General features: G+C 44.3%; 2 protein-coding genes and 1 long non-coding RNA gene across 3 annotated transcripts in view; all 3 read right to left on the bottom strand.

The window, feature by feature from the left end:
• LOC135103627 (allene oxide synthase-lipoxygenase protein-like) overlaps positions 1–10,021 on the bottom strand; it is a 73,552-nt gene extending 63,531 nt beyond the window's left edge. The window contains exon 1 of the mRNA XM_064010168.1: positions 9,729–10,021. The gene's annotated coding sequence lies outside the window, so the exon portion shown is untranslated. The remainder of the gene's footprint in view (positions 1–9,728) is intronic.
• On the bottom strand, positions 409–2,141 carry LOC135100900 (uncharacterized). Its single transcript, XR_010268974.1, has 2 exons — positions 1,112–2,141; positions 409–989 (listed from the first exon to the last, which is right to left on the bottom strand). It is a non-coding gene; the product is annotated as an uncharacterized LOC135100900 (long non-coding RNA).
• On the bottom strand, positions 4,371–6,475 carry LOC135103611 (glyoxylate/hydroxypyruvate reductase A-like). Its single transcript, XM_064010092.1, has one exon. It carries the CDS (start codon positions 5,504–5,506, stop codon positions 4,994–4,996), a length of 513 nt encoding a protein of 170 aa, XP_063866162.1. The 5' UTR covers positions 5,507–6,475; the 3' UTR covers positions 4,371–4,993.
• Positions 10,022–14,951: the final 4,930 nt, after the last annotated feature.

The raw sequence follows: 14,951 nt of genomic DNA, 5'->3' as shown, positions 1-14,951 counted from the left end.
GTCAACTCCAAACCGTCAACATAATTTCTTAAATATGGACAAGGATTTTTGTCGTATAATAGTCCTATACAAACTACTTGGTAATTGCTTTAAAATAGCAATTGCACGTAATCTCATTATTATTTCAATTTATTGCTTTTGTTCAAAGATATATGAAGACTATTTTGTTCTGCAATGAAAATATTCATAGATTAAATGACTGTACTAAAATGCCTTCTATAATCTTATATATAATACTAATTATGGAGTGGTTGGAAGGCTTACATTTGTACAGGACCCCACTATATATATATATATATATATATATATATATATATATATATATATATATATATATATATATATATATATATATATATATATATATATATATATATATATATATATATATATATATGTCAGATGATAAAAAAAAAAAAGTTGAAAAAATGTCATGTATCATCCTGCCAGAAACCTTGTGGCGGCGACATGAGATGACTGGCTGAGCCTCGCAGACCAGCCGTAACAGGGACCACTAATGGCTTGTTAAATCATCACCACAACAAGGTCGGTGCGCATTGGTTTCGACCTGTCACTGGCGAGACGTGAGCCTGGATTGCTCCAGTCATGGTCATGGAGACTAAGCACCATCATGAAGATGAAGTGTCAGACGATAACAAAGTGTTGGTAAGGTTTGAAGAATTTCATAAACAATTTTGCTTTCTTTTTAATTTCACAAACAAAGAGTAATTTTAAATTTCAAAGACACAAAGGAAGAGAATTCGTAGTCATGCCAGAGCGATCAATACTTTGGAAGGCGTAGAAACAGAGGTTAATCACAGATTATTTTGTATTCTCGGCGCATAACATCTGAAGCTCTATGGTCTTTGTGTTTAATGATGATGATAGTAATTATTATCTCCAGCAGGCGGCGAAGGTTGTTTCAGACCCACACGATGACACGAATCGTTTATTGAGTCCGATTGAATCCGCTTGAATTTGGTCAAAACCTGAAGACGTACATTAATGATCATAGATAATATTCTATATGAATAATTTGTGTAATACAGGTATGATTCTGCACGTTACTTATTGGATAATGTATTCTTACACAGACAGTTATTAGACTTACGTGTTTGGGTCTTGAGGTAATCGTTAAGTAACGCGCACGCCTTTTCTGACAGGTGCTTTAGGTAGATCTATCTACTTCTGTCTCTGCAGCAACACACGTCCTCCCTGCACGAGTGTCCTTAGCAAAGTGTCCCTCGTTATCCTTCAGCGACGGTGATAAGGCCGGCATCATCTTAGCTTCCTGTCATAACAAGCATCCTTCATCTCCTTCCATCAACACTACCTCAACACCGACCGTACAAGAATTCGCTGACTTAGGCCTCGTCTTGGTCCTCGCCCTGACCTCCAGGTCCTTTCCTTCCTCATTGACAAACTCGCTTGCACAACAACAACTTCTTCCACCCGCTTGGCGGCAACAGTAATGATAATAATAATAATAATGATAATAATGATAATAATAAGAATAATAATAACAATAATAATAATGGTGATGATAAGTTTACAAGACTGCAGCTTTAAAGTGTGTGTGTGTGTGTGTGTGGGTGGGTGTATAGGTCACTCCCTATCCCCACCATTCCTCTCGTCACTAAGTGGGAATATCCGGACTGGTCACCTCATCTGTCCGGGCGCCTCCAGCTCCAGTCACCTCACCCGAACCCTCGCAATCACTGTCTGTCATCATGACGGCACGCACACCTCAATAAACCGCCCCTTTCTCTCTCTCTCTCTCTCTCTCTCTCTCTCTCTCTCTCTCTCTCTCTCTCTCTCTCTCTCTCTCTCTCTCTCTCTCTCTCTCTCTCTCTCTACACACACACACACACACACACACACACACACACACACACACACACACACACACACACACACACACACACACACACACACACAATGTAGGGCACATGTAAACATATAATGCTGTGCAGCATCATGGAGTCGTGGCAGTACATGGTGTGAGAACAACAACACCGTCCAACACACAGAACACACCAACAAGCGTAGAAGAAAAAACTCTTGTCTTTGAATAACTGTTCCTTTATTACTCTATATAGTAACATGCGTAATTTGTCTACACCCTGATTGAAAGATATTATATTTCCTTGTCTGCAAACAGAAATTGACACACTAATATATATATATATATATATATATATATATATATATATATATATATATATATATATATATATATATATATATATATATATATCATGCATATATCAATTATTGGATTTTCCCTAGCTTTACACTGTTCTCATCCGTAATATATATCTAGTAATGTTTCGGAATGCACAATTTGAAGGTTCTTTTTTTCTCTTTATGGAATGATAAATGGCTACATGACAAATAGAAACACAGGAACATACACAAAACACATGCAAATTTAAATTTTTGTTCATCAAGTAATTGATATGATGAAAGAATCTTAGGTGTAGACTAGCAAGAACTTGTGGGAGTTATGGAACGACCTCGGTTCAGCCTCCCAGTTCTCACTCATAAAATATGGAGGTGAAGCTGGTAAATAGTGTAATATATTGTTGTGATTGCGTTTTTCCTCCATGAAATCCAATCCTGGGAAAGATTTGGAATTTGAATACTTCATAAGCAATCTTCATGTACTGATGATTTGTTAACTTTAGTTTCATTTAAGTTTTAGGATGTCAAGAAACTCATTAGATGAACGAAAGCATTAGTCACGAATAGATGTTAAGTTGTGTTTTTGTACAGTCAATATTAGTAATTTAGCTGAACCATTGGGAGACCATAATGACTATTTTGCCTTCTGACTCTCAGAAGACGAAAAAGACACCATCTATGGTACTGTTGCCATTGATTTGTCTTCATTGTCGTCGTCGTCATCGTCATCAGTGTTGCTGTTGTTGTTATTTGCTGCTCTTCCTGCTTCTGTTGTTGTTATTGTTTTTGTTTATTGCTGCTACTGCTGCTTCTGTTTGTTGTTGTTGTTGTTTTTGTTGTTGTTGTTGTTGTTGTATTTGGTGGTGGTGAATCTTGTTGTTGTTGTATTTGGTAATGATGGTGCTCTTGTTACTGTGGTGGTTGTCAGTGATGGTGGTGGTGGTGTGGTCAGGGTAGTGGTGGATTTGGAGTCCGTTTTGCTGTTATACCTTTATTTTATGCTGGACGTTACGAGTGATTCATATTCCCTTATTTTTTTTAACGTTTTGCTCCTCTTTTAAGTGGTGCTTTCAAAGGCAACACTGATGATCAGTGGTGCAGAATCTTCTTTCAAACTGCTATTAGAATTATTAAAATCGTCTAGAAAATTCCATTGACTTCCACTTCAGCCTATTAGAAATAAACGACATAACGTTTGGGAATATGCCCCATATTGGGGAGATACATTCTCTTTATTGTATTCCTTTAATACCCAGTTTGCCAATCCACCTCCCCGAATGAGGGGCCTGCTGGCCAGGTAGTTTTCAAAGCTGGCAATGAATTCCCTAACAATGGGATGACACTTGTAATCTCCGCTGTTGGTGCATGAATTATGGGGGAGTCATCAAAATCCTAATATGTGTCCAGAGGAGGCTCTCCTCAGGGACAGGTTCCTTTTCGTAGCAGTCAAGCACGGCGGCAGAGAGCCAGCCCTCCTCCAGCGCCTTCAGCAAGTCTGCCTCACTAAAGATGTCCCCGCTCCCCACATTCACTAGCACTGGCCTACTGCTGGCTCTCCTGAGCACTGCGTCCCCATGCAGGCCGCGCGTAAGGCGCGTGAAGGGCAGCAATTTGACCAGGTAATGGCAGTCTTTGGGAAAGCAAGACCCTCCCGCCTGTACCACAACTGGTCTACAAATGGTTCAAAAAGAAGAATGAGAGAATGAGAAGAATGAGAGTGAGATGTCCTGACGAGGCCATGCACGCGACACCCAAACTCTTTAAGCGCCTTGGCTGTTATGAGGCCGACCTTGCCGAGACCCATCACGCCTACATGCCTTATGTGTAATAAGATAACACCCTCAAGATGGCAATGACCACTATTGCTGCCTTTCCTTCCTCCTACCCTCACCTCCCTTCCTTCTTCCTACCCTCCCCTTTAATAGCTGTTAGCACCTTCATATTCAAATGCCCTGTAACTTCTAGACCCTGGCGTTACAAGCATCTGAACAAACTCTTTCTAAGTTAGAATCATTTGATTTTTAATTTCGGGTGAGTATGTGATATTCATCACATGACACTTTGTAAAACGTTGTGCAGTAGAATGGGGCTATACCGGTGCATTACATGACAGAACAACAAGATAGTCGGACACTTTTCAGCTACAAAACAGGTGAAAGTAACAAAGGTGAAAGTAACAAAATGTCTAAAGTCTGAAGTACGTTCATTGTACATTTCATATTTCAAATATTAGATGCACAGTATTTTTCACAATTCGTCAACATCACTATCAACGACAGCAGTTACAAGTATTATTTCCATAATTGTTTACACATGTAAGATGCTGACACACAACACACACACACCATAGAATGCTTAGCAGCATATATTTTTATGCACCATCATGGAGTTTTTGCAGTACGTCGTGTGAGAACAGCAGAACGGTCCAGCAAGCATCACATGCCAGTAGCTAAAGAAAAGTCTTTAAAGTCATTGAAATATTATTTCCTTTATTATTGAACACAGCAACATATGTATTTTGTCTACATTATCAAGACTGATTGTTCTTACTACTGAACATAGTAACGTATGTATTTTGTTTACATTATCAAGACTGATTGTTCTTCAACCCCACTACTGTGTCCCTGACATAAGCGGTCACTGAGCTTTAGACTCAATTTAAAGTTTGAACCCCATTTCACTTGTTTAGTACCCTGCTTGACAATCCACCTGCCCATCTAATGATTGGCTGGTTATGAAATTTTTAAAGTGGGCCCTGAATTCTTGTGCAATGAGACAACACCTTACGTCTTCCTTGACGATACTTGAATTATGAGGCGTCATCACCACCCCTAGGATGTGCCCAGAGGAGGCTCTCCTCAGGGACAGGTTCCTTTTCGTAGCAGTCAAGCACAGCGGCGGAGAGCCAGCCCTCCTCCAGCGCCTTCAGCAAGTCCGCCTCGCTAATGATGTCCCCGCGCCCCACGTTCACGAGCACTGGCCTTCTGCTGGCTCCGCTGAGCACTGTGTCCCCGAGCAGACCGCGCGTAAGGGGCGTGGAGGGCAGCAAGTTGACCAGGTAATCGCAGTCTTTGAGGAAGTAAGCAAGACCCTCCCGCCCATGCCACAGCTGGTCCACAAATGGTTCTATAGAGGAACGGGATCGAGGTGTCCTGACGAGGCCATGCACGCGACACCCAAATCCTTTGAGTGCCTTGGCTGTCGTGAGGCCGATCTTGCCGAGACCCATCACACCTACAGTCAGCTGGGAAAGGCTGCGGAAGGTGTGGAAGGTTTGCCACCCTCTGTAGTCCTTGTTGATCTGCTTCATGTGGGTGTCCATCCCAAGCCACGCTCGTGGCACACGATCTGGCCCACCACATACTCGGCCAACATGAGGGCCAGTCCATCACTGGTACTGCGGGTCAAAATGAAGGGAGGTTCTTTCTCTGGACTCAGAACCTTCATCACTCCATCGACCCCAGCTGTCGTCACATGTGCCCAACGAAGGTTTGCCAGAAAGTAAAATCCTTTGCGTACCAGCACTTGGGTCAGTGTTTTGTGGATCACAGAGCAAGATCTCTGTCTCTGACAAGAGGTTCAGTTCTTCATCTGTCAAGTCCTCTTTCAGTTTTTTTGTAGTAATCGTTGAATCCAAAGCCGTGGGAACGAGCGTTGACCACTGTTGTGTCCGGTAGGCTGTTCGAGAGAGCGTCAGCGAGACCCGGGATTATGGAAAAGACGTGGACAGTGTGTTTAGTGCGCTCCATCATCTTTCTGACTGAAGACAACGTTGGAGTGTTTATACTAGCACATTTGGAGGCGTGACCCCGCATGCTTATATCTGTGATGTGGCAAACTCAACACATGTTTATGAAAACATGGCTACATCCCACTGGCCTGACAGCAGCGCAGATCCTATTGAAAACGCATGAAAACTGCTGGAGAAGAATAAAACTCCTGATTACCATTAAAGTCATTCTCGTTCTTCATATGCTCAAGATGTACTGGTAAATTATAAAGTATAACATGCTCTCTGATATTAAGTGTTTTTATACAAGGTAAATATTGTGGTGACTATTTCCTGGCGGCACGTTACAGGAGTGAGAAGTAGGGGAACGTCCTTGATCTTTTGTATTTTGTTCTCCGGCACGTTATCTAGTTACCTTCATTAGTGGCCAACAGATTCCTCTTATACAGTATAATGTGGAGCAGCGCAGGGGCCGTTCAAGTGGAAGATTCACAACCTGAAGTAAACTTTGCTTTGAATTCTTTCAAGAGGAGGTTTCAAGATACTCCTCCAATTTTAGATAATCATTCTCTCTCTCTCTCTCTCTCTCTCTCTCTCTCTCTCTCTCTCTCTCTCTCTCTCTCTCTCTCTCTCTCTCTCTCTCTCTCTCTCTCTCTCTCTCTCAGCCCTAGGCCAGTGTCCCTCTAACATAAAGAAAAGTTAATAGTGCTAGGCTAGGCTTACCGAAATATATATGGAAAACATGAATATGGTTCTTGCCTCTACGAATTATAAACGTGTATTTATATTGAATTCCTAAACCATTTTTTGGAATTGCAGTCATAACATGAAATCACACACGTGTCCACACGAGATGTCACTCATAAATACACGAATGGCGAATTAGTAATTCCTATGAATTGTGTTTGTATCCACCTCACTGTAACTCTTGCAGTGACCTTTCTTATTTAGAACTTCAATAATTACGAGTACTGTTACTTGCACTCCCGTTTGGCACCCTAACAATGGTAACTGTAACAAAAAGCGAAAGAGAAAAAGAAGCAGGATATATTTCAAGATTCATGACCTGGTGAAAAAAGAAAATTATATAATTTCGCTGTCTCATATCACTTGCTTATATTTGTCATGAAAAGTGGCAGGATTTTTATTTATTTATTTATTTTATTTTATTATTATTTCTTTTTTATTTATTTATTTATTTTTTTCGGTGACTTGTACTCCCGAGTGGTGTATACGTGAGTACACCACTCGTTGGATACCAGAGCGGGTCGGACCCATACATAGTTTGTACCTTCTCCTACACCAATCCACACACAGACACAATTTGGTCGGTCACGTAGATAGTGATTGCATCGTCCGCATCGTCTTCGAGAGTTGTCGTGGATATAAAATGAGATTTTCACGTAACGTATGGTGAAATGTCATTTTTATTTAAAGAAAATGGTTTCTACACGTAGAATTCTGCTTCTTTTAACGATATATATGCAAGGTGATGCATGAAGTGAGATACTGAATGCGGGAGCGCGCAGCACGGGATTCTGAGAAGTGTGCCATCTTTGTTTCATTTTGACAGACTTTTTCTCCTGGTTCAAGGTTCTAGCCAACCAATAGAACTGCCACACGAAATGAACGCATCCAGTATAATGAGTACATTATTTTCATGCGCTGGCACACACACACACACACACACACACACACACACACACACACACACACACACACACACACACACACACACACACACACACACACACACGACGCAGTGGGTTAGCGCGCTGATTCACAACCGGGAGGCCTCGAGTTCGATTGCTGGCCCAGGTCAAAAGTCTTTTGGTCGGACTTCTCTGCAGTGTAGCCCCTGTTCACGTAGCAGTGATGAGGTACCTGGTATAAGTCGGGAGCTGTGACCCGCTGCTCAGTGGGGAGGAACAAAATCCAGAAAAAAATACACGGGGTAGCCAGATCATTTCGGGCATGGTGTACCAGGTTGGTTGGCGCCATCTGACACCTATAGTTAATGTATACTCTTGATGTAATGTGTATATTAGTATGTATGTTGATATGTAATATGTGAATTTTTCATCCGATAAGGCTGCCAACAAATAAACTGATTATTATTATCATTATTATTATTATTGTTATTATTATTATTATTATTATTAATATTATTACATTCACACACACACACACACACACACACACACACACACACACACACACACACACACACACACACACACACACACACACACACTGCTTTCTGGTTTATTTCAACAGAACAGCGGCTTGCAGGGGCGCCAGCTGTTCCGCTGTCCTTTCCTTGCTAGCTCACCCTCCCTTCAGTAGGTGGCCGTCATTTCGCCCTACAAACGAGTGTGCAAAGCCGCCTGGAGTGGCGCGTACTTCCCGATTGGTGGCACTCCCTTCACCGTACGTCACTTACGAGAAGTGACCGATGGTCACTTCTCGTCCTTCATTTAGTAACTGATGCGCTTTAGTGGCAGATTTTTTACGCACTGACGCACCTTAATCTTCATACACAGACTCATTGATTGATGAGGTCTGCACGCTGAGGCAGCAACCCTCCTCTGCTGCCAGACTCAGTAAGTGCCTTGTGGGCGACGGTCATGGTTGGTCTGTGGGTACTGCCACGTCAAGATTGTACTTTGATTCTTTTTTTTCTCTATCTCACCGACCTGCAGGTCTTTCAAAAGAACTCCAAGACGATGTAGAAACGCCTTGCTACAGTGACACAACAGCTCATCGTTACCGTGTTGACACTTGGGGCGCTGCCAACACTGCCTCATTACCCTGGACAAGTCTGCAGGACTCGTGCTTTACGGGCAGCTTACAAGCTTCCCTAATGCATTCAGTAGTTTTCTCCCTGCGGCGCAACACACTGTTTTCAGTCCGACGTTCGTGAAATCGAGGACTAATGTGAAGCTTTGCTAGCGCGGGGGTGTGGTCCAGACAGACATCCGATGAGTGGTGCTTTGTGAGCGGTGATCCTCCAGCCGCCAGGGTCACTGCCAGCTGAGGTGACTAGGCTTGCGGCTGGCCTTGGGGAAACGGAGATACTGCCTCACTTCTTCCTTCTCACACACACACACACACACACACACACACACACACATACAGATGGAATAGAGAGAGAGAGAGAGAGAGAGAGAGAGAGAGAGAGAGAGAGAGAGAGAGAGAGAGAGAGAGAGAGAGAGAGAGAGAGAGAGAGAGTTTATCAACCACTGCAACTTTATACACACACACACACACACACACACACACACACACACACACACACACACACACACACACACACACACACGCACACGAACCTACTGAGCATTTCCATCACAGCATCACGGCAGTATAGGTGACCTTGGCCCTCAGAATGTTTTAGTGCGGCATGGCAGTCGTGAGGTGTGGTGCGATGTGAGAGAGAGAGAGAGAGAGAGAGAAGAGAGAGAGAGAGAGAGAGAGAGAGAGAGGAGAGAGAGAGGAGAGGAGAGAGAGGAGAGAGAGAGAGAGAGAGAGAGAGAGAGAGAGAGAGAGAGAATCGGAGTTATGTGACATGCTCTATCCGTAGTCTGAGGCGAGTGAGATTGACGCAAAGGACACATCAGTCTCTCTTCCTGTGGGTGTGGAAGGCGAAGTTTGTGTAGCGCATCCCGGAGGTTTGGGGCGGCACGGAGCGAGAGCTGGACGAATACTTGATGCTGCTCGGGCTGAATTGGAGTTACCGGCCCCTTTCTACACACACACACACACACACACACACACACACACACACACACACACACACACACACACTACTCACTTGATAGCAGTGATGTCAGGCCGTGAGTTGCAGCATTAATCAATAGGACGTGGCAGAGGCGATGGCAATGACTGTGATGTTAAGCTGTGGCGATGAGCAGGAGGGCAGGAGTGACGGCCCGCTGACTGTAGGAAACACTTGACACCACACCTGACATTCACACTACCGCCACCATGACGCACGGTCGCAGGGGAGTAGGGAAAGTGAAGGGGGGAAGGAAGGAAACTGTGCTCTCTCTAGGGAAGCTCGCGAGGCAAGATCTTTACCACTACCACCTGACAGGGCGCTCAATGCTCCACTGGTGTGTGTGGCGGCGGGCTGGCTGCTTGGGCTGCCGCGGCGGAGGGACGGGGAGGGAAGGAGGAAGGGGCCACGGGAGGCATGGAGGAGTCAATGGGTGGAGCTGTTTCTCCCCCGCCGCTGTTCCTCCCTTTCCTCTCCTACCCTCCCTCCAACCTTGTCGCCTTCCCTCTCCCTCTGTGTATGGTATAATAGGCAGTGCGAATTAACACGTCGTGGAGAGAGAGAGAAAGAGAGAGAGAGAGGATCTATCAGTTACACACACACACACACACACACACACACACACACACACACACACACACACACACACACTGGGAGGCGAGGCAGTCACTCAAAACAGGTTCTGACACTCAAGACGAAATTGAAGGAAGCAGCATAATTTAGGATGAAGATAATAATGCTACATAAGTATGAAGGCGATAGGGAGAGAGAGAGAGAGAGAAGAGAGAGAGAGAGAGGAGAGAGAGAGAGAGAGAGAGAGAGAGAGAGAGAGAGAGAGAGAGAGAGAAGTGGGTGGTGCCGGGTGCAGGGTGTGGGTGGGCCTTTTCCACGGTGGACTTCCCAAATTTCGCCCCCCGCCTCGGAACGGATCACAGGACGAGTATCGAGGCTTGCCACTCTTGTCCACCAGATGGCAGCACCGCGCCAGGTCCCCGCGCCGGATTTCTACTGACGCGGGGCTTCCTAGGAAAAGGGTAAATACCAAAAGTTAATGAATTTTCACCGACTTGGGATGTCTTTTTTTTTTCTCGTATTGAGTGAAAGTTCCGTAAAAGATAACCGTATAGTTTTCATTGTTTCCTGATGATGAATGGCCCAGCTCTGAATAAGTGTCAGATATATATACGAGGTTACGTCAATACAAAGCAGCTAGGTAATTTTACTTGAGTGTTCCTGTATATTATAAACTCGTAATTTCACACCGTCGCCAGTTTTGTTATTTTTTTGCTCTGTGCATTGCGTGTTAACATTGAGAGCACTGTAAATATGGTTTGTATTGAGACAAGAGAGAGAGAGAGAGAGAGAGAGAGAGAGAGAGAGAGAGAGAGAGAGAGAGAGAGAGAGAGAGAGAGAGAGAGAGAGAGAGAATGCTATCTCCTCTCGGCTACACAACTACTTGAGAGACTGTAGTGCAATACTGTTTAGAAAGTTGTAGATGGTAATACAAAAAAAAAAAAAAAGAGAGAGAGAGAGAGAGAGAGAGAGGGTGGGGGGAGGGGCTAGTAAAAAAAAATCCGCTCAAACTGAGAGCTTTTTAAGCCTCAACTGAAAAGAAAAAATCTTCAACACATTAACAGGTTGCTAACGGAACCAGGGCAATTCTTACTTCAGATGAGTAGCTTTAGACGACTTGACTGAACGAAGACAAAGGAACATGCACTAAAAGACTCGAAATACACGACTACTGAGGGCTGTCTTTCGGGGACTACACCCTCCCCCCCAAAAAAAAAAAAAAAAAACTAACAACAGAAACATATAACAACATACGGCAAGCTGCAAGAAGCCATCAGACCTACACATGGTAGTTTATTTATAAAACATACCTATCTATAGTTTCATCCATCATTCAAAACTAGCACCACACTTTCATTTCTCAAAAAGAAACTTTAGAACCAAGAATAGAGCGTAAAGTAGTACATGTATCGTAGCTTTGTTTCTGTTGATGTTTTTCTCAAGGCGGCAAACACTCGATGTAGATACAAAATTACGTACTCTACTTCATCACAGACAAGGATGGTTACTCTCATTCTCCCCCACCCTTTTGCCGGAAGTGCTTCACCCCACCCTGACGTTGCTAAACTCTGACTGGAACAGGAGAGAGAGAGATAGAGAGAGAGAGGAGAGAGAGAGAGAGAGAGAGGAGAGAGAGAGAGAGAGAGAGAGAGAGAGAGAGAGAGAGAGAGAGAGAGAGAGAGACTGGGAAGAAAGTGAGGGAGGTTGAAAGAAATAAGAAAGAGGAGAAAAGAAGGGAAAGTGAGGAGGAGGAGGAGGGAGGAGGAGGAGGAGGAGGAGGGAGGTGCGGAGAGCAGGAGGTTATGCTGAGCGTCAGAGAAACCTGATATAACTCATTAATAACGTTTATTTAAAGAGAAGAGGAGGAGGAGAAGGAGGAGGAGGACAGAGGCAGCCAGTGTGTATAGTACGTGTGTGTGTGTGTGTGTGTGTGTGTTTGTGTGTGTGTGTGGCTTCAATTGTAACTTGAGATAATCTAACATGAAGGCCACAGCAGTCATTGGCTTTGATTCTTCTTTGTAGGCTCAGCTCTTAGGAATATGTTGAGTCAGTCTCTCTCTCTCTCTCTCTCTCTCTCTCTCTCTCTCTCTCTCTCTCTCCTCTCTCTCTCTCTCTCTCTCTCTCTCTCTCTCTCTCTCCTTGAATGTAAGAGAGCGAAAAAATTAAATGCAACCTGTTTAATTGCACGTTACATAAGTTTGTGTTTAGGTGTTCAGTTCATTCTGAGTTTGCTGCATTGAAAGATTTTATGTCTTGCTATTTGTATATTGAAATCATGCCATATACTTACTGGACTGGAGTTTTGGTGTTTTCTGTCTTTAGTTTGCTTACTCTTGTTCATGTTTTAGTTCTTGTTCTTGTTCTTTTCCTTCTTGTACTTTCTTTCCTTTTTCCTCTTCTTCTTCTTCTTCGTCTACTACTACTACTACTACTACTGCTAACATCACCACCAACCACTATATCATACTTTTACTATCATAAACATCAAAACACTCGATCCACCATCCATCCATTCTTTCATCCATTCCTCTCAGACATTCCCTTGATGCCGCAACCCACAACTCAATCCGGTGTGATGTTTGTCTGTGCTTGAGAGTTGTGTCCCTTATGCGGTGGAGGTGAAGAGGAAACGGAGGACGAAGAGAAGGAGGCGGAGGAGAAGGAAAAGGAGGAGGAGGAGAGATTGGAGCAAGGTTGTGGGTAAGACTGAGAAAGAAGTGTGGTGATAAGTGTGTGAAGCGTGGACAGCTTGGTGGGTATTGGGGAAGTGGTGGGTGTTTGGTTTGTTGTCGTTTGGTTTTCGTTGGTATGTTAGTCAGCTGGGGTATATAAAGTATATAAAGTCGTGCCGTTGCCTTTTTAGTGGGTGGCGTTGTGTGTGGTGTGTGGTGTGTTGTGTCTTGTGGAACGGACTCAGTAATCATGTAGTTAGTGCTAGGACACTAGAGAGCTTTAAGAGAAGATTAGACAAGTTTATGGATGGGGATAGCAGATGGAAATAGGTAGGTGTGTTTCATACAGGGACTGCCACGTGTAAGCCTGGTCGATTCTTGCAGCTTCCCTTATTTCTTATGTTCTTATGTTCTTATGTCTCTTTCTGCGGTGTGTGCGAAAGGGAGGCTGGAGAAACTAGAATGATGCGGTTAATAGTTTTCTTTTTTTCGTCTAAAGAAAGTTCGCTACAGGCTACAAAAAGTGCCCCAAAAGACGATTTAATTGCTATTTACCCTAGAAGTGGAAAGAAATCTTCCTTTAATAGCAACTAGTTCAGATAGTCCTTAGTTATGAATTCGGAATGAGTTTTATTTATTTATTTATTTTATTTTATTTATTTTTTTTCTTCAGCATTGACAGGAAATAGCGACCCAACTCTCTTAGCAGCCCAGTAAGCTCCCCACCATTACTCTCCGCGTGGCGTTGATAAGGTCACATGAAAGCCTGCCCAGGTATGCGGCTCGGTGCTCGCTGTGTAGCCGGTGGGAACCTGCAAAAAACCGGTCCTCGGGGTTGAGGAAAGGTTAGTGGGGACGCCGCCTCCGCCAACGCCACACTAACCCGCCCCAGGTGCTGTTTGTGAAAGTCGCCCCCACGCATGAGCCCTGCCGGCGTCAGCAGCAGCGTTGTGGCGGCGCTGGGCGGATGCTGAGGATGAATGGAGTGATGCGGGAGAGTGAGGGTGCGGCGAGTGGTGCTTGGCTGGGGTCTGGCTGCATCATGAGGACTGAAACGGGTTGGCTGGGGACGTTTGTAACCTTGCCTTCGTGTTTCCTCTTGGGCAGGCGGCTATTAAACTGTCTGGCGGGAAGTGGGGCGCGTATTCACTTTTTATCTCCCAGCTTAAGAGAATATGTAATGCTGCATGTTCTTGCTGGTTTTTATGCGACGATTAGCAAGTCAGCGTTATGATGTAGAGTGAAGCATGCCAAGCGCAGGGCAGGATTATGGTACCTTGACCCTCACCACAGGAATTCCCCTCTGGGTTGTGAAGGCCCTCACAGTTCCTACGCCCATCACCTTGGAGCACCAGGGGAAGGAGAGGAAGGGTTCTGGAGAGGCCCCCTTTTAAGTTCCGTGCAGACCAGCAGCCCGCCCTCACCTCTACCTCCAGCCCCGCCCACCACCAGCGGTGTCTCATGCCTGTGATGCTCGTCTTAACTTGAAGGTTGTTGTTGTTGCTGTTGTTGTTGTTGTTGTTGTTGTTGTTGTTGTTGTTGTTGTTATTGTCGTTGCCCTTCTTGTTCTGTTTGTTTTTGTTATTGTTATTGTTGTTGTTGTTGTTGTTTTCTTTCGTGTCGTTATTCATGCTGCTGGTGTTGCTGCGAAATACATTGCAATTTGCTGATTATTACCAATGGACCTGTTTTCCGTCGTGAATTGCACTTATTTTTTCCCCCAGAGATCTTACTTTATAGTACGTGATGGTAAGTCTACCTTGTAACTTTCGCTTCTTAACTAAAACCACCTCAGGCTACTAAATTTCTTTCAGTACTTATCGTGACACACAAATCCTCTTTCACGAGACGCCTGCTTGAGGTGGAAGGCCGGTGCAGCAGTAAATAGTGCACTTTTTCCTTCTACACTGGACGAGAAGACATCCTCCACCAAGGTCAGTTGAAGTCCTTAGAGCTTGACTCCTGGGGATACGCATTACGCCGTGTCACCAGCCTTCTCATGCCGCCGCCACTG

The sequence above is a fragment of the Scylla paramamosain genome, chromosome 1 (genome assembly GCF_035594125.1).
Source record: "Scylla paramamosain isolate STU-SP2022 chromosome 1, ASM3559412v1, whole genome shotgun sequence".
NCBI lineage: Eukaryota > Metazoa > Arthropoda > Malacostraca > Decapoda > Portunidae > Scylla > Scylla paramamosain.
The sequence above is the reverse complement of the archived record's forward strand: the minus strand, read 5'-3'. Positions and strand labels throughout refer to the sequence as shown.

Bases quoted from the DNA above. Each gene is read 5' to 3' on its own strand.
- LOC135103611 (XM_064010092.1), bottom strand. From the start codon at position 5,506: ATGGACACCCACATGAAGCAGATCAACAAGGACTACAGAGGGTGGCAA.